This window comes from Vulpes vulpes, chromosome 14 (genome assembly GCF_048418805.1).
Source record: "Vulpes vulpes isolate BD-2025 chromosome 14, VulVul3, whole genome shotgun sequence".
In the NCBI taxonomy this organism is placed as follows: Eukaryota; Metazoa; Chordata; class Mammalia; order Carnivora; family Canidae; genus Vulpes; species Vulpes vulpes.
Window position 1 is genome coordinate 132,651,858 of NC_132793.1, and position 23,749 is coordinate 132,675,606.

Below are 23,749 nucleotides of genomic sequence, written 5' to 3' on the forward strand. Positions count from 1 at the left end.
ACACAGACCCTGGGCTCCCACTGGGGTGGGTTGGCTGTACTAGAGATTGTGGAGGACTCAATCTACTGTATCGTGACCCTGCATCAAAAAACCCACCCAGAGATGGGATTGTCCAGCTCTCCATGCCTGCTCCCTTGGGGCTGGTGCAGGGAGACGGGGATTCCCACCATTACAGAGGTGTCTTTTTCCACCTTGGTAAAGAGATCACCAGACACCTGAACAAGGAACATTAATGCATCCTGTGACCCTGTGGGATTTGTTCTGGGAAAAGTGGGAGTCATTAGGCAAAGTAAAGGAAGAAAAACGCAGAGCCCTCTACCCATGGGTGCATCTCAAAGGCCCTATGGAGAGACCTTTATGAAGAGGAAAACAAATAAATTAATTTATTCATTTCACGGCAAACACTTCTAGAGCACCTGCTACATGCCAGGCGCTGTGCTGGTGCTGAGGCATCCAAGATAATTAACATGGAAGCTCTCAAACTTTTTTCTGAAGGTGGTTCACATAAGAAACCTATGTAATAAAAAAAAAGAAAGAAAAGAAGAAATCCGTGTAATATCATGAACATACATATACATACACACATAGACACGTGTACGTATAAAGTACAAAACTGAAACAATGATCTTACAAAGAACACATACCCTTCCCATGTTAAATGCACTCTGCTATTTTGTGTTCTACTTTATATATATTTTAAAAATCACTGCTGGTTACAACCTGCTGAAATCATTTCATGACCCCCTAATGGGTCACAACCTGCATTTTGAAAACCAATGAGTTGAGATAAGGCCTGTTTCCGAGAAGCTCCCCGTCTGGGTCTTAAACACCTCGGTCATGAAAGAATGCGGTACATGCTTTAATTCACACTCGAGCCCAGGGTTTGGGGTCTGTGGGCACATCCGCGTCCGCACACACCTGAGGGTGGGCTGTTAGCAAAGCCGCCCCGAATCATGACCTTGGACCTGACTCTTGGAGGCTGAGTAGGATCTTGCCAAACAGACGAAAGTGGGAGGAGGGTTCCCAGGGAGGGGCACAGCGCGGGGAGACTTGGCATCGCTTGGGAACTGAAGGAGAGATGAATGTGTCTAGGAACAGCATGCAGTGAGGGGAAAGAAGAGGGTGGAGGCCTGGTCTCTGGGAAATCCTGACATTTAAGAAGCTCTGCAGAGGAGAGGGTGCCACGGAAAGCAGCTAGAGGGAAGCAGACAGAGCTGGTGCATACCCTCCCTTTGCTAATCCGGAGTGGATGATCCGTGCGCAAGCAGGCCATCTGGTGATACCAATGGGGGAAGGACATTAACCCCAACGCAGCCTCATCGGTATCGATGGGAGCTTGGTGACAATTGTTGCTCAGTCGATTTTCTTGCCTTCTTGTAGATTTTTAATCCCCTCCTTGAGAAGCAGCTTGCTGAACAGATCAAATCATATTACGAAAGGTGCGCTCAGGTCCAAGAAATAGTGTCCATGTACACGTCCACGGTACAGCAAGGGGGAGGAAGACAAGAAGCATGTAAGTACTGAGCTTGCGGAGAGCAATTTCTAGCTCTGTGTATTTGTGTCAGTACGTTTGGCTTCTTTCTACCACGGCCAAAATAGAATATATATGACTTGAGCAGTGGGAACAAATATGACTGCAAGCCCTTCCGCAGATGGAGGCAGGTGACCTTGTACTTTCCACCCGGACCCCAACCAGACCAACGGCCAACAGGAACCCACACCTGCCTCTTAGCTTCAACCATATGCGATTCAGTTTAAGAATACAAATGAAAGCGTTTCGAGCCTCGCATTGCATTCTTCCTACCCATAATGGGATCTTAGGCCAGTCTAAGAAAATAAAAGTGAATTGGAAAATAAATTAATCATTAGAAATGTTTCCCCATCGGTGCACTTTTGTCTTGGGCCATTAATATCTGAATATTAGCTTTCAGAAATGTTGAACAGTGACTTTGTTGTTTGGGGCTCGGTTTTATTTTTTTAATCCTTGAAATTGATTCATTCTGGAAGACCTTGGTAATAGCCAACAGAAGGGATGAATTTCAAATAGATTGCTTTCATGCCTGCTCATATTTGCACGGACATCCTTCACTCATACAGGGTGGTCGTTGATTATAAGACTCGGTTCCTGGCCCGTCTTGCAATATTTCAGCTTGGATCTAGGGCTTATAAATTTCTCTGTGCTTAGAGCTCCTTGCCTGATACGGTGGCACTAGAGTTAGTCACATATGTTCCTTCTGGAAGAGAAATTCCTGTGGGGCCTTTGCCATCAGGAAAAGAGAATTGAGTATGGCAGTCCTGCCCACGCATTTCACTGTCTCCAGAGCTGAACTTCCCACCCCAGGCTGTGGAGGGATGGGTGCCTCTGGAACGTACCTCGGTCCGATAGGGTTCACAGACGAGGGTCTTGGGAAGTGAGGAGAGGCAGTGATAGGTGAGTGTGGAAAGGCAGCGCTTCTGCAATTTAATTTAAGAATAGGCAATACTGGTCCCCAGCTGCTGCTCGTACAGCTGACTCATCCAGAAAATATGATGCTGTCAGAAGAGGGGGAAGATATATAGGAATAGTAATATCCCAAACAGGAAAGAAACTGATTTTGATAAGTGATGTAATTTCAGGAGCGATACTCTGAGTTGGAAGGCCATCCTTGCATGCTGATCTGTTTGGTGGCCTTGAACATTTTCCTAACATCCCCTGCCTTGCCTCCCTGGGGGTCCTTGTGCTTTGCTCCGCAACTCACGCTGCCAACAAAACGGCCTAGATATTGGCCTCCTGGGGCACAGTCCGAGGCCAGCTGCTCATTCCATAGAATTATTCCACAGCCATCAGCAACTTGGCACATTTCCCTTGGACATGGCTTTGAATTTGTGACCTCGAGGTCAAGGCATCGTAGCTGGTTTCAAACCCCTACTGTACCCAAACCAACATCCAGTAACATGAAGTCTGACCTCTTCTTTCTAGTTCCTCTTAGGGAGGAGGGCTTTAGAAGGATGAGACCTTCCCTCCCCTAAGGGGAGTGCTGTCTTGTGCTTCCTTTGCCTGTAGGCAACCTCCAGAACTCCTACCTGGACCTGAAGCTCAGATATGGGAGTCCCTCCACGTGCAGAGCCTTCCCCTGGGAGAAAGAGCTGAAAGACCGGCACCCGGGCTTGTTCCAGGCCTTGCTGGAGATGGGCCTGTGGACAGGTAGGTAATTGTGTCTTTGCCTCGCCTTTGGACACTGGCTAGGAAGGCTCCTCCTTTTGCAGCTCCCCTCACCCTCTTTGGTGACGTATGCCTCAAAGCTATTTTTAACCCTATGTTCTAGGGTAACTTCACATTTACATTCTGCCCCTGTAGGCCCACCTCCCTCGGTGTCGCTGTGCACATTTCCAACACTAAATACAAGGACAAATTGAGGAATCGCTCCAGCCGTTCTTTTAAAGCCAAGGCCACAGAGGATGGCGTGCAGCCAGAGCTGGCCATCGAAGGCCATTGGTTTGGCCTGTACATTATTGTCAATTAAAAAAAAAAGTACTTGCTGGTATCTCAAAAGTTGCATAAAAAATGCAAATTTTTAGCTTTTCTTGAAAAACCAAAGTTCTGGCAATGCTAGGCACAGTCTGGGAGTGAGAGTCGGCCCAGGCGTGCTCCGTCCATCCACGGTACGCCCCTCCCCACCTCCCATTCCAGCACCTACCACCTGCTCCTCTCCTGCGGCTTACCTGCCTGCTCCCCCAGGCACTTGAACCTGAGATTCCTGACTTGGCATCGTAAACGGGATCTCAGCCATCTGTCTCACCTTCCCGACCGACCATGGCCAGCTTCTGCGTAGGCCGGGCACAGTCTGGGTGTGCTTAGTCATTCCGTGCCCCCTGGAGGGCCACAGGGGATCTTGGAATGAAGTCTGTTGGGAAGAGGAGGGGAGCCGGAAGTGCTCAGCCCGGGGAAGGGGATGCCAAGGCGAGCGATGATCACGGTCTTAGTGGTGAGAGGCCACCCGAGGTGCCGCAGAGTGCCAGCATTCCACGGAAGAGATGCCCTGTTGCAGACAGTGCAGAGGAAACCTCGTCCGGCCTGAGGGAATCCAAACCAGACAAGATATTTCCTCTTTTCGTTCATTTGATACCTGCTGAGTGTCTGCTCAGTTACTTGGCTAGACTTTAGAGAGAAGTAAAATCACTCAAGGTCCCTGTCCTTAGGGGACAGACTTGGAAACAAAGGAAAATTAAGGATGCATCTTTTTTTAAAAGATTTTATTTATTTATTTATTTATTTATTTATTTATTTATTTAAGAGTGAGAGTGTGAGTAGGGGAAGGAGCAGTGGGGGCAGGAGGAGGAGGGGGAAAGAGTCTCAAGCCAGACCCTGTGCTGAGCGTGCGGAGGAGCCCAGATTCGGGGCTTGATCTCATGACCCCGAGAGCATGACGTAAGCCGAAACCAAGAGTCCATTGTTCAACGGACTGGGCCCCCCAGGCACCCCTGGGGATGCATCTTTAGTAAAGGCAGTGGGAGTAAGTGGTAGAGTCGCAAGGAAGGAGTGGTCAGGGAAGGCTTCCTGGGAGAGGCGACACCGGGACTGATTCTTGAGGAGTCGGTAGGTGTTTGCCAGATAAGCAAGGTACCTGGGCGTCGGAGGCAGGGCAGAGGCAGAGCGATGGGAGCAGCGCAGCCCTTGGAAATGACGCGCGAGGGGCTTGGGAGGTGGGAGAAGGCCTGGAGAGTGTGACTGTGACGCGGTTCGGGCACCGTCCTGAGAGTTTGAGCTTCACCTCGTGGGTGACAGGGGCCCGTTGAAGCAGCAGATGTGATCAGACTTGGGTTTTGAGGTTCTCCGGCAGCAGCGGGCGGTGGGGGGAGCTGAAGGGAGGGGTGTGCGCGGAAAGCAGGGGTCCTTGGCCAAGGACGCAGGCCTGGATGGGACAGGGTGCTGGGGACAGAGCTAACGGGGGTGGAGACAGGTTGGCTCTCAAGGACGTGGGGCTGCTTGGATGCGGGCAAGGACTGCGTAGCCCCCGCAGCCGGGGGCCTGACTCCGAGGTCAGCTTGGCGCTTACCTGCCCTGTGCTCTGGGACGAGCTGCCTGGTTCCCTGGGCCCGTTTCCTCGTCTGTGAAGTGGGAACAGTAACGGCGCCCCCCTCCGAGCGTCCAGCGTCGGGCTAAGTGAGTGGATGCATGGGAAATGGTTTTAAAACCGAATCAGCATTCGGGAAGCTCTGCACAAGCCGAGTTTCTCGACCTCGGAGCTGCTGACCTTTTGGACTAGATGATTCTTTGGGGGGTGGGGGTGGGAGCCGAGGTCTGTCCTGCGCATCGTAAACATCTGCGCAGAGATGTTTAGCTACATCTCTGGCCTCAACCCTCTCCCCGCCCCCCCGGGACCCCCCTCTTGAGACCTGACAACCAGAAAGGTCTCTGGAGTTTGCTAGATCTCCCCAAAGAGGGGCCAGGTCGCCCCATGCTGACAAGCACTGCTGCGTCACCCCTGCGGCTGGTACCGCCAGGCACAGCCAGTTGGCAGGTGCCGGGCCTCTGGGGGCGGGTCACCTGGACATACGTGCCGGATGGTCCAGGCCCAATGGGCTGAGGCCACGTCAACGTCAAAATTGCTTTTGTGAGATTTCTGATCATATTTATATATAGTTTTACTGATTGGGAACCGGAGTGAATCACGTTCACAAAACACTCTTTTTTAAAGTAAATACTCCCAGTAAGGTTTTCAGGCTATTTTTATAGCTCAGAAGTTTTGTTTAGAAGCACTTAGAATTGTGTGTGCGTGTGCGTGTTTTCTCCGTGGAGGCCTGGAAATGGAACCTAATTAAAAACCCAAATCATGAGCTCCTGAACCTCACGATGTCCCAGGCTCTGGTGCTGGGCAACTGTCACATTGCAGCGCACAGCCTGTTCTGCTGACCCCGTTAGGCCTCCGCGGGGCCCCATCTGTGAGAGAAACAGAGCCCCAAAGCCCAATTTGCCACCATACAGCCCCCCACTGGTGCCCAGCCGGCCAGTTGAGTCCTTCTGGGGCCAAGTCTGCACCAAGGAGCATCTCCTGAGGGTCGAATCTGCCCCCACGGCCTCTGCCTCCCTGGGGCTCGCAGCCACCTGCTTCCTTCTTCTCCCTCCCATTTCCTGCGGCCCAGGGGCAGGCAGGGAGGGGGGTGCCAGGCAAGGTAGGCAAGTTTCCAGAATGAACCCCAAGCCCCCATTCTGCCTTCAGCTCCTGTTTTTTTTTCTGGGTTACACCGCCCTGTCCGTGGGGACTGGGGAGCCTTCTGCAGAGGTCGGCCCTACACTCCTCATTAAAATCCATCTCCCTGCCTGGCACCCTGCCCTTGCTTGGGGCCAGCAGAGCGTCCTCCTGCTAACCCTGGAGACAGACTGGTGTGGCGCATGGTGTTCACTCGCTAACAAGGCCGAGCGCAATGCAGAAGAAGTTGATTTTGTAAATGGAGGTTAAAAAAAAAAACGAGTTTACACTTTTAACAGATCTCGAGTCTGGTCTCCTATAAAAGGAATCATCGTAGACTCGTGTGGCTACAGATCCATTCCTGGCTCCTCACCCCCCTTCCTTGTGGGTTCGTCTTGCTGTTAAGGGCCTCGCTGGCTTTGGAGCGTCTGGACAACTCTAGGTAATAAGAACTCTGCCTACGTTGTTTTGTGCTCTTGCCCCGAGCTGCCCTGTCCTGTTGACTGACTAGTAGACTCTATTAGAACCATCCTCATGGTTTTCCATTTTGCATATCTGAGGTAAGCTCTGGGAATGGAGTCAAGGATCATCAGGTGTTTGGGGCTTTGAATTCGGGCTGCAGGAACTGAATGGGCGCAGGAAGAGAGGGCAGGACTTCACCTGTGTGAGAAGCTTCTTGGGTTGCTCATGTCTCGACCTTCCTTGCATTCATTCACTCAGCAGATGTTGACTAAGTGACCCTGTGAGCTGGGATCGAACAAAAACGGGGCCGTGTTTCATATATCAGGTCAACGTAAAGAAAAAGGTCAGCTCTCATTGCTCCTACAAAGGGAATTAATTTGTGGAATTATTATTTTTCATTCCCAGCAATTTGGAAAAATAAGACCACGGAAGATAGTGGCCTGTGATTTCTGGTTCTTTGCGGCAGAGTCATTTATTTTCTTGGCAGCATGTCCCCACATGCACAGCCCACTCCGCTTCCAGGCCGCTACATGCGCACGTTTCAGGCTTAAAAAGAGTTGTTTCTCCGCACTGTGTGATTTCGGGCGGATCATCTGCTCTCTCGCTAAGCCAACAACGCACGTCAAAGCAGTGATGAGAACATTGCAGGGGGTGGACAGTCGGGACCATTGGCTTCATCCACGACCAGCAGGGACCCTCATCGGAGGCCTGCATCCGGCCTCGCGAGGTCAGCAGTGGTCACCACCTTTCAGTTGTTCCCCAAAGTCTGAGCTGTACTTTTCCTACCGCAAGAGAGAATCACCCAATATTTGTACCCTCCCTCTTTAAGGACTGTAATCGAAAATATGTTTTTGTGGTAAGATACATGTAGTGTAAAACTCCCCATCATAACCATCTTTCTGTGTACTCGTCAGTGGGGTTAAGCCCATCCACATTGCTTTTTTTTTTTCCCATCCACATTGTTGCACAGATCTCTAGAACTTTCTCACCTTGCAAAACTGAAACTGTACCCATTAAACAACGGCTCCGCGTTTTCCCTCCCCACAGCCCCTGATAACTGCTGTTCTAGTTCCTGTCTCCATGTGCTTGCCTGTTCTAGAAGCCTCTTGTAGGTGGGATCGTGCAGTGTCCGTCTTTCTGTGACTGGCTTATTTCACTTAGCACCATGTCCTCAGGAGTGTCGTGACACGTGTCTGAATCTTCTTCCTTTTGAAGACTGAATAATAGTCCATCATCTGTATATACCACGTTTCGTTTGTCTGTCGATGGATACTTGGGTTGCTTCCACCTGTTGGCTATTGTGAGTAGAGCTGCTATGAACGTGGGTGTGCAGATACCTCTTCCAGACTCAGCTTTCAATTCCTTTGGGGATAGACTCCGAGGTGGGGTTCCTGGATCATGTGGGCATCCTGTTTCATTTTTCGAAGAACCTTCCTACTCTTTTTCATAAGCGGCTACACCATTTTACGTTCCCACCGACAGTGCCCAAGGGTTCCCATTTCTGTACATCTTGGCCAACGTTTGTTATCTTCTGGTCCTTTGATAAATCGCCATCCTCATGGGTGTGACATGTAATTTATGTGTGTAATTTATGTACTGGGGAGAGTTTGGTTTAATAGCAATTAGGAATGATGCTCTCATCAATGACATAACGCTATGAAAGCGCTTTGTGGACAGAGAGGCACCATCTGGATATGAGGGATAGGGTCGCCTGAAGAGGGCTCATCTCACTCTGCCTTGAGTCAACTATTTGATCCCGTTTGTGCCTCTATCACACAATCGCAAGCTTGTTGAGGGTAGCACAGGAAGTAGCAGTGTCCCACTTACACCGCCAGTTCTCCACGGAGTCTACAAAGGTGCTGGCCATATAGGAGGTGCTTAGTTGTGGAGCCTTCTTCTGTATGACCCTACACAGCACGTTTCTGTAGCATTCCCCTCCCAGAGCATCCTTCACCCACCCATGCTCCTCGGCAGACTTACAAATAGTCTTCAAGTCCCAACTCAAATACTACCCCCTCAAACGGCCCTTTTCTGTGTCCCCAGGCAGACTGCTTTCCTCCCACGCTCCCCTTGCCATTTCGTGGGTATCCTCTTCACTATACCTGTCCTACCGCATCATCATTATTGCTTTGCCTGTCTGATTCCACAGTGGAGCTTCTAAGACTTCAAAGACAGGGACTGGGATCTACGTTTCCTTTGAAGTCCCCCAATAAGTATTTGTTGGGTAACTGAACGCATTCCAAATGATTAAACGATACATTCACAGCACTAAAAATGTCTTTGTTGGGTCAATCGATCGCTGAGGGAAGGAGGAATTTGACTAGTAGGAGACACACGTTCAAGGCCTACGCTAGCCAAGCCACGACACCAATCTCAACTGATAGAAGTCTATGGGCTTCTTGGCCCTCTTTCTACATTTTTCTCATTTCTTGCACACTCCTTCAGTCTGTTCTCTCTCTGGAGCTGCGGCCCTGGCTCTGAGACACCTCTGCAAACATAATTCTGTTTCCCAGGCCTGCCAGCGAGCTGGGCTCCGACTCCTCCCCATCCACAAGAGCAGCCCGGAATCCTTCTTACGCGCAGCCGGTACAAAAGAATTCCCAAAAAACGTAGCCCTCATGGCTCTCGCTTTTTCATTTCATTTCATGGTTCTCGCTGTCTGTTAATCTACTGCTCAAGGAGACAGGTGCCCAGATGTAAAACAGCCGCAAGGTTCACGCACGCCCAATTCGGTACCCATGGATTGGATCCCTCCAGCACCGTGCTGGGCCCTGGGGCAACCGAATGAAAAGACTTAACTGCAGCCCACACGGAACTCTCTGCCAAGCGCCAGGGGTTGAGGAGGAGGGAGGCTTCTTAAATGTTGACAGCTGATGTGCGAGCCTTGTATAAAATGCAGCTGTGCCCACCGGTGGTTCCCACTCTGAAGAATCACAGGACGTGGTCCTCGTCGCCCCGAGTAGGCATGCCTTTGAATTAGAGACGGCAGCGCTCGGGGCCCTCAGCTGCAGTCACAGAGACGTGGCAGGGGACATTCCTGCCTCCCGGCATTCCAGAGCCACTGCTCTGCATTCTGATTGCCATGCTTGGCACGGAATCCTACTGTGCTGCTCTGTCCCAAAGTCCACGACGGCCCAGGCCCTGGGTGGCATCCAACACGAGACCCCGTGTTCAAGACCTCAGGGGGACCATCCTGATTGGTCACCCTCTATGTTGTTTCCTGGGGAACCTCCAATTCTCTAGGAAAATGGCTCTGTCGGAGCATAGAAATTGCCCTATTAGCATTTGGGCCTTCTCCAATGCCGGGATGGTAGTGTTCCAGTCTGCGTGCTCTTTCATTATTGAAGAGGTGTGCTGGCTATGTCTTTCATTCTCCTGTTGCAACTTCCTTGTCAAAAGGGAGCCCTTAGAATTCAAAAAACCCTTTGAATGGGGCTCCAGCATCCAGGGAAGAGAGGTGGTGAGGATGGGTTGGGGGGGTTGCTGGTAAGAGGCTGGGGGTGGGAGGCGGGGGATGGTAGTGGAGGTGGGGCTCGAGGCCAGAGAGCTGGTTGGGGTAGGAAGGAGTGAGGAGAGCGCAAAGACTGAGGTGCAGGTGGGGTGCAAAGGCTGGGGGTGGGGACAGGTGAGCCAGCTGGCATGCCCCTGGGGACATTGCACGGAGGCCGGATCTGTTACTCCCTCCCTCCTGGGCTGGGCGCCTCTGGGCCCACGGGAGTCAGAGGCCGACGCTGCAGGAATCCAAGGTCCACCAGCAAACGGGTCTCGGGAGGAGGCCGGGTCCTGCGTGGGCTCGCCTCCCAGGGCGGACACCATCTGCGTCTGGTTCCTCTCGTTTCTGTTTTTGTTCGGGTCTGGCCTGACTTGCCCCGGCTCGGCAGTGCTGAGTGCAGCAGACGAGGGACCTCCACGACATGCCAAGGGGTGGCTGGCCTTGCTGGCGTCACTCTAGTTTGCTTTTAACTGTTCGTATTTTTGCCAACGATGGCAGTGTTTATTTGGAAACACTAAAATGCAGAGCACGGAAATGTTAGACAGACAGTAATGTTTCTTAATAACACCGGGATGCCGTGTCCTTTAAGAGCTATTTTCAGTGTTGTTCATTGAAAACCCATCATCTTTATTTTTATTTAAGAAAGCATACATTATAGTTGTTGTTGGTGGTTTTTTTTTTTTTAAATACACAGAAGCACAAAGGGGAGAACAGAGAGGGGCATACTTTTCCTGCTCAGTGAACCCCTGATGGGGGTCCTGGTTGGGGCGGGGGGCTGGGCTGTGGAGAAGGGAGGGAGAGAAATTATGGGGACAAACTAGAAAACTTGCATACTGGAGTATAAGGGTTTTTTTTTTTTTAAGATTTATCTATTTTATTTTTAAAGATTTTATTTATTTATTGATGAGAGACACAGAGAGAGAGGCAGAGACACAGGCAGAGGGAGGAGCAGGCTCCCCACTGAGCACGGACGCGGGGCTCGATCTCAGGACCCTGGGACCACACGGACCTGAGCTTGAAATCAAGGCCTAAGCCCGACCCGCCGAGGTACACAAGCGTGTCCCAAGCCACTTTTGAGAAATAAGCCATCTCCTTGGGTCCTTGCATTCCCCAGAATGCAAATAAGGAACATGATGCATGTTGTAGGTTTTTTGTGTTTTTGTTGTTGTTGTTGTTGTTTTAAGTAGTAAACCGGGTGAGATCTTCCTTTTCTGGTTAGATGACATTTTCTCCTTTCACTTCTTTTTCCCTTTCCAACTCGTACTTTGGATGCGTTCCACCTTTTGGAAGCTTGAAACTAAAAATGCCTTTCCTGTCGATGCCCCCCGTCCCCATCACGAGGCACGAGGCAGCCTGTCTCCTGAATTCCCAATCAGGTGCCCACGCCAGCTCCCCAGCAAGGGCCCACCTTCTCATTTTCTGCTCTTTGCCTCCGTTAATGATGAGCCTGCAAACGGCCGCCTTATGGGATTGCGTAGAAGAGAAAAAGGAACAAAATGAACAAGGCCCGTGCTCCTGGGGAAACGGGAAGGGTTAATTAGTGGGGGCGCTGGCCTTGTGTCTCCCTAGCTTCTGGGGCAGGAGGCGAGAAAATGGGAAAGAAGATGGCTCCTTCTTCTATTTTGTTTGTTTTTTCCATTATGCCATTAATCTCCATAAACAAGGCATGTTTTTTAGTTACAGATCGAGGAGAAAAAAAAATGCATATGCTAAACCAGATGGGTGAAATTAACAGTTTCATTAAACTAATTTTAAAATTGCCAGTTTTACAGTATCACCAGTGGTACCATGGCTTTCATTTTCTGCCGCAGTTGGAATTTGAACTTTAAAGGATGTGCAAAAAGAGCAGTTTTACTTTAGAATATTATTATTTTTTTATTATATTCACTAGTGCAGAAAATTGTTTAGATTCTTTTGCCGAGAAAATACTGATCAGTAATATTTTAGGGGGGGGGAGTTAGGAGTTTTAATATGTAAAAGAAATAATGAAACCTTTTCAATCTGCCTTGGTTGCAGTCTGCAGGTTTTTTGTGCTAAGGTTTTGAGCTTTATGGAGGATTCCCCTTTTGCTCCTTGCTCCTCAGCAATCCCAGCTACCTGGGCACTCCTGCTAATGATTTCTGGGGTTCTGTGCCAGGGGTCAGCAGGGCAAGTGTTTCATTTAGAGCTTCATTTGGTTGGGAGCCTCCTCTCTCCTCTGAGCCCACAAAGCCTGTGTCTGTGGGTACTCAGGCAAAACTCATCATCTTGGTTAGGTGTTCGGCGGAGCAGGTGAGGTGAGGATGAATCATTAACAAAATGTTAATGTTGCTCTGCTCAGAACGTGCACAGAGGGGCATCTGAGATGAGTACATATTTAAAAGTAAATATATGAATAAGTAGGAGTAGGATTTATTTTGCAACTCCATCTGAGTGCTGCAGTGCATACTAAATCCAGTGGAGTAGGTTCTTATCCTGTCTAATGGTTGAGTGGGATGGAATTCTCTCACCTATTCAAAGGGAAAATCCAAAATGAGATCCCCAGACTCCTGGTGGAAAAGGGTGTTATTATTCAGATATATCCCAACAGATGAGCAGAGGGAAATGTTCGAGGATGTTCATTGCCACGTTGTTGGTTATAGCAAAATCACTGGAAGCAACCCAAGAGTCTAAAAATAGAGAACCGGTTGGGGACACAGCACTGCTATAGAATGCAATACTACCGAAGCTTTAGAAAGCGTGGGTTTCTGACAGACACAAATACTCATGATACTTGGTTAATTTAAACAAGAAAGTTGAAGGTCAGAATTACAGGAGCTTTTTGGAAAGAAAATGCATATGTATCAACACAGATAGATGTGTATATGAATTATTGTCTGTGCAAAGAGAAAAGTCTGGAAGCATACACACCAAGCTTTTAACGGTGTTTATCTTCACTATTAAAGAAGGATCGGGAGAGAGGGCACTTGTGGTTTTATTTTATACAAATCTGCATTATTTGAAATTTTTTTAAAGCAGCTATTTCTTTAGGGATTAAAAAATACAGAAGGAGAAGCAAATTGCATTTGTTTAGTCTGGTGATTTTTTCAGCACCTGTTGCTTGGGATTGACAGAGTAAAAGCAGTTGCCTCTTGGAATCTAGAAGGCTGAGGTGAGGTGTTTTGGGAGCCAGGAGATGAGACTGCCTTCCGGGCAGGGCTGGGCTCCTTCCTCGCAGCTCGGCAAAGTGGAGGCACGTGTCCCCCACTCAGGGAACAGCCAGCACGCCTATGTGCCCAAAAGGACTGGCACCAGCTCATAACCAATAGCTTGGCTTTCACAATTTCATCCTTGGCTCCCACTGGTTTGGATTTCACAATTTCATGCTTGGATCCCACTGGCCTCTGTTTTTAGCATGGACTTCTGCAAGAGAATTGCCCTTAAATAAATCTAATCTCAGACCTGCCCATTTCAGTTTTCCCACATTGGAAGCTCCCCTTAATGGGGGTACTGATAGAACGAGTCCCTTGTTGCCTCCTGAAAGTTGTTGGTAGCATTTCGGTGTGGGATAGAATGAGAAAAGACGAGCAAAATGTTGGACATGACAATTTTCAGGCAGATAAAATTTGTCTTAAATAAGATGCCCATGTCTCTTTAAAGATAAATAACATCTACAGAATTCTATATGGTCCTTTGTAACATATAATCTAATAGATTAGAAAATAAACATTTGTTGCCTAAATTAATGAACATGGGAGATGAATAGTGTAGAGAGACTTTGGAAGACAGTCACGCGTATGTAGTAAGACCACATATAACCTGCTAGTTTGGGGCTTAAATGTTTATCAGATTTATGAGACGGTTAGGTAAAAGGAAGTACCGTACAGCTTAAGGCAGTTGCGTAGAGAAGGGTCCATCGATAATGGTGAGGCACTTATTAAGACATCCAGTAGCCCCTTAATTAGCAGGTAGGTGCAGCACAGGTAAGTAAGACCCTGACTTACTTTCCTGACCCGCAAAGCTGAACTCAAAACCCGGCTCAGCCACTTACCAGGTTTTGTAACATTGGACGGGTTACTTGACTTCTCCAGGCTTCAAACTCCTCATTGGAAAAATGAGGACACTAATAATAGTCCCTACCTCATCAAATTGTTCCGATTACATGACATGATTTGCATAAGACACCTAATCCAATATTAGGTGTTTTTTAAGCCCTCCATTAAAAGGTTGACTCATTCCTTTTACTGTATTTAGAAACCCTCAAGAAAAACTGGAGGCAAAAGATAAGAAAGCATCTCAAAATAAGGTTCTTTTGCTCGACTTTTTAGAGCGGCACCTAGGAACTATTTGTGAGATACAATACATTCTTCTTCCCCGAGTCTTGGGGGGCGAAAAAGGTCTCTCTGGAACTTTCGGTGGTCCTGATTTGGTGGTGAGTTACCCCGAGTAAATTACTCTCTGGAGGCGCTTTCTCAGCTATATAAGGCACATCCTTTTCCCCAGGATACTGGGCTGTCATTTAGTGCCAAAGAAAAAACTATTTGCAGAATGACACCGTGGCATCCCCAAAGGGCTTAATTTACCTTCCTGGAAGGTGGTATATTTCAAGGCGCTGCAGAAACAGCCATGTTAATAACTCAGGTGGTTTAATTGGCTTTTCCCTCTTCTTTCCATAGCCACGTCTATCCCATGGTAATTAATCGTGTGTGCTGTGAATTGTGGTTATTTACAGTGCCAAGGAACCAAAATGAATCTGTATTAGAAATCGGCAGGAGGATATTTGAGAAAGCTGTAAAGAGACTCTCCACTGTTGATGGTCTTCACCAAATTAGCTCTGTCGTCCCCTTTCTGATGGATTCCAGCTGCTGTGGATACCATAAAGCATCCTACTACCTCGCAGTCTTTTATGAAACTGGATTAAATGTACCTCGGGATCAGCTGCAGGTAGAGTATTTCATGGGTTCCAGAAACATCAGTCACCTGCGTTATTTGCAGAGTAATGCTCTCATGCCCCAGCTGGGAACTAGACATGTTCGTGCTCCATGGAGTCCTTTAAAAATCTTTACACTCAAGAAAAATGTCCTAGGGCTATTTTAAATACAGGATCTTCTATTTTCAGTGAGTGAAAAAAGGTGCCTCAATTCTGGACACAGGCTGGGGGTGTGATTGGTATCTCTAAGTCAGAGTTTGGGCAGGGCTTACCGGAATCGAGAATAGGTGCCTCTAACCCAATTCTTAGAACTACTGAACTGCTCTGGCCCTAGGACCGTCATCTCTCATGACCGTTTTGCTAAGTGAAGTCATTCGGACCTCTCTAAGCAAAGTATTGTCACAGCCAGACCTCTACCGTCAATAGAAAAGCCTATATCAGACTGTTTAAGTTGTGGTTTTGAGACCCAATTAAGTATAGAACTTGCTGAACATTTGGAATCCCATTTTATAAGTGCTATGAGCGGTTCCTGACCACTTTTAGTTTTCAGATCTACACCGAGCATGAACACACCCTGGATTTGAAGAGACTCAGGTTGTTTAAACCTGCCCAGGTGGTTCCATGCCCCCTCCAAGGGACTTCTTTGTGTATGTCTCCGGCTTCTTGAAGTTCATCCCCAATGGCGTGCTTTCCCGAGTCCCCACGGCAATCCCCACAAAGGTGAAATAGTGAAGAGGATTCTAGCCCTGTCTCTGTCCCAAAGTGGCTGGTTGGCCATAGACACATGACTTCAAATCTCTCTCTCCTGTCTTATCTCAAATATGAAATGAGGCTGTTGGGCCAGCTGACCTCCAAAGACCCTTCCCAACACTAACATTCTGAGAGTGTAAGATTAGGACGTGGTCCCTATGCAGATCGTCTGCCATAGATGATGTAGCTGAAGCAGACTGGGGATCCTTAGAACAGTTGGCGGATACACAAACAGATCCTATGAGAGAAGTCAGAGGACGACCTCTGTTTTCACTGAGTAATGGACAGAAGTCAAGGAGTCATGAGCTATTAGGCATTAAGAAGGACAGAGTGCTAGGATTTGTAATCCATTAGAGAGCTGCTGTGGCTTCTATTCTAAAAAAAAATTTTTAAAGGCACATTAACATGTTTCTGGAATGACGAGGTTCATATATAAGGGTTGGGGTCAAATGACATTTCAATGTTAGGATTTTATGACCCTCTTCTACAGTCTTGTGAACAAGACTAAATTTGTGACTGTAAATTTCTTCCTAACAGGGCATGTTGTATAGTTTGGTGGGAGGCCAGGGCAGTGAGAGGCTGTCTTCAATGAATCTTGGATACAAACACTACCAGGGTATTGACAACTACCCCCTGGACTGGGAGCTGTCCTATGCCTACTACAGCAATATTGCCACGAAGACGCCCCTTGACCAGCACACGCTTCAGGGAGACCAGGTAAGATAAAGACGTGGGCAGAGATGATTGTGGCCCTGTTTCCTGGGGCTTCCTGAACAATTTTATATAGTGTCTGCACCTGTGGTTGGCTCATTTTCAGGCTTTTAGAGGATGAGCATAATTGAATAGAGAGAAAAGCTATCTTGCACTCTTCAATTCATATTTCCTGACTGTCTTCTCAGGCTGAATGCAGGAACAATCCCACATCTATACATGAAAAGCCTTTCATGAACAGGAGGACTTTCATGGGAAGAGTAGATTTGGCCCTGGGCATATTTTGATTTTGCAAAAAAATGCGTATCAGAAATATAGACACCTTGTCTTTGTTCCAAGACCATGTGAGGGGTGGATCTGGAGGTGTTAGGGATTGGGTCAAATAGAGTGGTGAGAGTAAGCCAAGGGCTCCTATCAATGGGTGACAAGCAAGCAGAATTTGTGGTGTAAGGAAGGAAGCTCCACCCCTGGCTATGTTCCCAATGCTGGGCACCCCGAGAAGTATCCATCCATATCACAAGAGCTGTGTTAGCTCAGGGCTTCCAAGTGACCGACATGGGATGCTTGAAGACTGCCCCAGCCCAAATTAAGGACTGGATGAGGAATAATAACTCTAGCTTCTAATCTTGCAGGCTTCCAAATCCTATCAACTCATGAGGTGGAGAAATCAGTGGCTTATATCTGCCAAAAAAATACATAACATGTTACATTGAATCAACTGGTGGTTTGTTTTGGGGGCCGTAATGAAAGGGTATATAAGTAGAAGTGATCATGCAGGAATTCAAGGAAAGCTGCCTCTAGATGAGGCAGGTCTGCGTTTGGTGGGAGTAGACTACAGACTATGATGTGGTTGGCTTCTTGAAATGTCTTTGTCTGTATCCTTTTTATCCAGGAAGGATTTCAGAGATTTTGATGGTCGTAGCCCTTGAGGTGGAGAGGAAATGCAAGCAGTCTCCACCAGCAGTTGGCAATTTTTTTTTTCCTGTAAAGGGCCAGATAGTAAATATTTGAGGCTTTGCTCATACAGCCTCTGTTGTCACTACTCACCCCTGGCAGAGACAATATATAAGCAAACAAGGAACCTGGGTTTCTGTAGCCATAAATAGTACGTAAACTGCATGGCTGGATTTGGCCCTGGTGGAGGCCATAAACTCTTGATTTTCCCTGCTTCTGCTCCCGTGAGCCCAGGGGATACCCCTGGCTAGGTCAAGATTGTAGAATCTTAGCCTGAGCAGCTAACTGGGAACCCGTCCAGTCACTGGTCCCCAGCGCTGCTTCTAGATTGCATTCAGAAAACCACTCACAGTGCAGAAAACTTGCACTTTGATGATAGGAGTAGATGGTGTCTGGAAATGAAATCTGCAGTGGCGGCCATACGGTTTCAAAATAAATGACTCAGAGGTATATGCTGTCAGTGACCATTAAACATGAGTCCAACTATAAAATACCAAATGGCTATCTACAGAGATGTTCCAATTCCTTCCAAAAACAGTGATTTTTCCTGAATAAGCTTACGCAACCTCATCATTATTGTATGTATTCTCACAGCGTATATAAGCCGTGCACAAAATTTGACCTCAGTTCGACAGGAATTAATTTATGAATCGATAAAGTTGGGTTTTTTTTTTAGAAAGGAATTATTCTGAAAAAAAAAAATTCATAGAAAAAGCAAGCCACGAAGTCATGTTGCAGTTGTTGCACTCAGCCAGAATGTGTTAACACCGTCCTCTATGTATACATTATACTTTTAAGAACTCTAATTCAGCATAAATTAGCAATGGGAAATGGTACGTTGCTAACAAGCGCCTTTTCTTTTGAAGATTTGGCACATGAAATGTTGCGATTATGAAAGAAAAGGTTTAATTGGTCAGAACCAGGGAAGATGAATAGAAGAGATCCATCTTGCAGCTGAAAGTCATATGATTAAGAATCACAGATAGGAATTATACAGTTAGAAGAGTTGTATCCTCGCTCATTTTCTTAAGAATGTGTAATTAATGGCTTCTTGAGAATTTAAGCAGGTGTCATACATTGATTTAAATGTCCTTTTGTTGAGAAATCTATTAATTCATCAGCAGCACGTAACCAATGAGGAGATGCGGAAAGCCAGACTTCTAATTAACAAGCCGAGGATCCATCAGTAACTCCTTCCTGGATTCTCACTTCATTTTCTCTTTTATGTAACTCGTGGTTCACATCATTTCATCTTCTTTATGAGTAATCTCGCTTCATGTCACTTCTGTATGATTTAGCGGGACTCGGCCTCAGGTGAAAGAGAAAGGAGCTGGGCGGAGGGGGGGGTATTTGTTTTTGTGGCTTGATCGCAAATGAGTTTCTTTCATTCTCTCTGCTCCTGGGAATGTGCTTTTATTTTTCTTTTCTTTTCTTTTTTTTTTAAGATTTTTATTTATTTATTTGAGAGAGAGAGAGGGGGGAAGCAAGCACAAGCAGGGGGAGTGGGCAAGGGAGAAGCAGGCCCCCTCTGAGCAGGGAGCCCGACTCGGGGCTCAATCCCAGGGCCCTGGGATCATAACCTGAGCTGGAAGCAGATGCTTAACCGACTGAGCCACCCAGGCGCCCTGGGAATGTGCTTTTCCACAAGGCTCGGTCCCGGCCTCCTCTCTCTGCACCTCCTAGAGGAGCAGGGGTCTCATCCACACCCCTGGGGTCAACTGCCCTCCATATACTGATGACACTCAGACCTTCCTTTCCAGCTGAGATTTTTCTCACGCGCCCCCATCTGCAATCACAACACGCTGTGAAGGCAACACACCACCTCCCCTCTCCGTCCCCGCCGAACTCCTCCGTGGACGGCACCACTGTCTGTGCCAGCAGCCCAGGAGCCGTCCCTCCCCATCCTCCCACAGGTACACTCATCCCACCATCCTTACCTGCCCACCCCTCTCTCCGCCCACCCCCATTCACCCCTCGTCATCTCTGCCCTGAGCTGCCAGACCACCTCCTTTTCTGCACTTAATTGTGCCCCCCACACACACCTGTTGAAGCCCTAACCCCCAGCACCTCAGAATGAGACTCTCTTTGGAGATAAAGGCTTTAAGGAGCTAATTCAGTTGAATTGGGGTCATTAGATGGGCCCTGTTATAATATGACTGGTGTCTTTATAAGAAGAGGGGGTAGGACACGGATAAAACAGTGCAATAACCACATGAGGACTCAGTGGGAAGGTGGCCCTCTGCATGGTATGGAGAAAGGCCTTAGAAGAAACTAAACCTGCCAAAATTTGATCTTGGACTTCTGGCCTCCGGAACTTCAGGAAAATGAACGTCTGGTTTGCACCGCCCAACCTGTGTTTTGTTGTGGTGGCCACAGCAAACTGATACGCTTTCTAACTGGTCTTTCTGTCACCAGTCTTGTCCCATCCATTCTCTTCTCACCGAGGCCAAAGTAGGCCATCAACCATCAAGGTTCTCAACCGGTGGCACATCAAAGTCCCCTGGGGTTTAAAGAATACCTCTGCTCAGGTTCCACCCCGTAGTCTTGAAGCCACAGGCCGGGCAGCCCGGCCCTATGTGCATATGTGAATGTGTATACATTTGCCCTTGAACAACCTAAGAGTTAAGGGCACCGATCCCCCCACACAATTAAAAGTCCACGTATAACTTTTGACTTCCCCAGACTTTCCTACTGATAGCCTGCCCTTGACCAGGAGCCTTACTGATAACGTAAATAGTCAATTTACACATATTGTATGTTATATGTGTTATAAACCGTGTTCTGACAATAAGGTCAGCTAGAGAGAAAATATGAATAAGAAAACCATGAAGAAAATATATTCATAGTACAGTATTAAAAAAAATCTGCATGTAGGTGGGCCCATGTAGTTCAAACCTGTGTTGTTCAAGTGTATTTAAAAAGCTCAGAGGGGCACCTGGGTGGCTCAGCGGTTGAGCATCTGCCTTTGGCTCAGGTCATGATCCTGGGATCCTGGGATCGAGTCCCGCATCGGGCTCCTGTGTCTCTGCCTCTCTCTGTGTGTCTCTCATGAATAAATACCTAAAACCTGAAGGAAGGAAGGAAGGAAGGAAGGAAGGAAAGAAAGAAAGAAAGAAAGAAAGAAAGAAAGAAAGAAAGAAAGAAAGTGAAAGAAAGAAAGAGAAAGAAAAAGCTCAGATGCTCATAATACGCAGCCAGAGTTGAGAGGAACTGACCCACGAGATCTAAGCTCGGCTGGTGGCTTGGCATGGGAGGCTTTCCTTGATCTGGTTTCTCTTTCTCCGAAGTCCGCTGTCCCTAATCCCTGCTCGACCTGTCCTCTCTGGTGACACGGTACTTTTGGCCACACTGTGCTGTTCACACCTCCCAGCCCCATTCAGCCTCCCCCGCCTGGTGTGCTTCTCCACACTTGCTCCCCCCTCTTGCCTGCTGACCCCTCCTCCGTGAACCCTGGGCTCAGATGTCACCTCCTCCTCCTCCAGATCTCCTGCTTGCGGGGTGGGGGGGCCGCGGCACCCCGGTGTACACCTGCCGATGGGTGCCTTGAACAGGGTCCCAGCGCTGGCTTCCCCAGGGGACTGTAGGCTCCCCAACATGAGCTCCTGTCGGTCCACATCAGTGACAGGCCCCGCATTGTGCCTGACACACAGTTGGCACCCAGTGTTTACCGCTGGGATGATGGACGGGATAACCGTGCTGCGTATCCAGTGACGAACACGAACTTGGTGCGCTGTCTTGTTGACTCCCTGGTGCTCTCTGATGCGACCAGACTTCACTGCGGACTGCACGCCCCAGAGCACGTGGCTTCAGGTCCTGCGCGTCTCACATTCAGCCCTTCTGAATCCCTCCCTTGAGAATCTTGGGAACTTATAGCTGATATTTCTTACTTAGATGAAATCCCTAAAATGTTAAATTTTAACAAAGAAAACATGTGCTCCCCCCATTGGGAGCCAAGCATTCTAGCAGACGTTAACCCCCCCAGAGGCAGGTTCCTACTGGCGGTCCCATGGGCCTTGCAGGGAAGTTACTGGAGTGGGCAGTGTAGGTTCTGGAACGATCCCGCTCCTGAGTCCCCAGGGAGGGCGGGCTGAACCGCTGTGTTTCACGACTCCAGGGAACACAGGTGCTCCGGGAAATGCCAGCTCCCCAGTTGCAAAGTTTCCGTCTTCCTTCTTCTCTGTCTCTCCATCTCTGTGTCTCTCTCCCCCTACTTCTCTCTCACCTGTTCGCTTTGCTCTCTTTGTGTCTTTTCTTTCTCTCTCACCCCCCCTGTGCCCCCCACTTCCCCGGCCCTCCCCGGTACCCCCTCCCCTCTACCCTGCCTGGTGCCTGGCACCGTCATCGATGGCAGGTGGCAGATGTGCGCTGCCCTTGTAGCCTGTGGGCTGAGCAGAGGGAAAGGTGGTGAAGCAGGTGAAGCGTCAGGGTCTGGGACAGTGTGGCGTCTCCTCTGACCCTGGATGTGGGGGCCTGAGGACTGCACAGTCTCCAGACATTGGAGCTCCTCTGACCTGGTCAGCAGCAGGTTTCAGCCGTGCAGTACTGTTCACTCTAGAGACCTTGCTTTGTAACACAGCAACAGAAAGAAGCCCCCAGAAGCCACAAAAATGCCAGCACTGGTCAGTGTGGGGCTTCTGGGTCCCCGCCCAGCATCTACCCAGCTCTGGCTCCCACCCGTCTCCACTGTTGCTTCTCCACGGCCACAGCTTCTTCCTGGCTTGGTGGCGTTTCTATCTAAAGCATCATTCTCTGGTCACAAAATATTGTTTGAATGAATGACCAACCAAGTGTTGCTTACTTGGTTCCTTCATCAGATGTCTCTGTAGGTGGTTGGCTTTCACACTAGGCCCCAGCCAGGTGGCTGTGACATGGCGCTGGTTGCCGCCACATGGACCCCAGTACTATGCAGAGGCCCCCAGCTGCCTGGCTGTGGCAGACAGTTGAGGTGTGGCTGCAGGGCCAGATTTGCCGGGGTTCAGGTCCCGGGTCTGCAGTTCCCTGGGTGAAATCTTGGGTAATTTTGCCCACCTCTGTCCCTGTACAGCTTTTCATCTATAACGTGGTGCCATAATGGAGCGCACCTCACGTGGTGGTTGTAGCTTGAATACGTTAATCCACACAACATGCGCCTGGTGAACTCTCAAAAATGTTTCTGGCCCTGCAAGTCCCTCCTCAAATTCTGTCTCTCCCATCTTCTAAAGTAAAAGCTCTCTCAGACAGGCCATCCCCACAACAGAAGGCTGCGAGCTACACAAAATCCAAAACAATAGGAGGGCGAATGTTCTAAACTGCTGTCAGACTTTTACGGGTTGGGGCGACCTAAGGCCCTAACAAACGATGAGTTCCCTCACCGAGAGCTTCCCATTGGCCACACCCTCTGCCAAGCTCTTTTAGAAACAATCTCATTAAATCCTCTTGCAACCCCATGAGGTCAGCTCCCGTTTTACAGAGGAGGTAACTGAGGCTCAGAGAGGCTAAAGAACTGCCCAAGGTCACACAGCAAATGAGTCATGGGGCCTCGGTTTGAACCTAGGCCTTTCTAACTCTTCATATTATAAAAAATAATAGCCGATAGGTTGAGTGCTATTGATACAGCAAGTACCATGCTAAGCTCCACGTTATGGATGCAGAGACTAAATCTTCGATCAATAAAGTTAGTGCCTGAGGCCCAAGGGCAGTTAGTGGTGAGTTAGGGTTCCCTTGGCCTGCTGTGAAAGGTTGTGCCCTTAATGGCTCCATCTTGCTGCAAAGCTTGACGGCACTGCCCAGGGGAGCAGGAAGGACTAGGCCAGGGGACAGTGATCCAAAGGACAAAAGTGTCCCTTCTTCAGCACGAGGCACAGCTGCTCAGGTCCCCCAGAAACATGGCCTTTGCTAAGACCCTCCTCATGACCCAGTTTGGGTTCACTATGTCTCAGGGAAGACCAGGGAACAGTCTACCATTTGCTTCCTCTCAGATGCATGAGGCCTTCCCTCCTGGGTGGTGAGGACCACGGGCCCCACAGCCAGCCAGCCTGAGTTTGCCTCTTAAAGTTTGTTTGTTTGTTTTGTTTTGTTTCTGTTTTTGCCTCTTAAGTTTGAAGAACTAAACATATGATTTTGGATACTTAACTTCTGAGCCTCAGTTTCTCTACATGGGTGAAATGGGGGATATTGAGAGTGATACTCATAAGGTTGCAAAGATTCGGTGAGTCAGTCTCGGGCAAAGCAATTAAAACAGTGATCTATCATCAGTGATGTATCATCACTGCCCGAGAATGGCAGAAACACCTAAATCCCTGCGGGGTAGGAAGTCCCAGGACAAAGTTAAAGAGGAAGGCG

General features: G+C 48.5%; 1 protein-coding gene across 7 annotated transcripts in view; it reads left to right on the top strand.

Annotated features, from left to right (window-relative positions):
* The window catches only part of SEL1L3 (SEL1L family member 3), a 101,229-nt gene that overhangs the window by 38,243 nt on the left and 39,237 nt on the right, over positions 1 to 23,749 (top strand). For all 7 annotated transcript variants that reach the window (XM_072737956.1, XM_072737959.1, XM_072737955.1 and 4 more), the window contains exons 8-11: positions 1,381 to 1,513; positions 3,044 to 3,184; positions 14,816 to 15,027; positions 16,301 to 16,480. In XM_072737956.1, the coding sequence (XP_072594057.1) occupies positions 1,381 to 1,513; positions 3,044 to 3,184; positions 14,816 to 15,027; positions 16,301 to 16,480 (666 nt within the window). The remainder of the gene's footprint in view (positions 1 to 1,380; positions 1,514 to 3,043; positions 3,185 to 14,815; positions 15,028 to 16,300; positions 16,481 to 23,749) is intronic.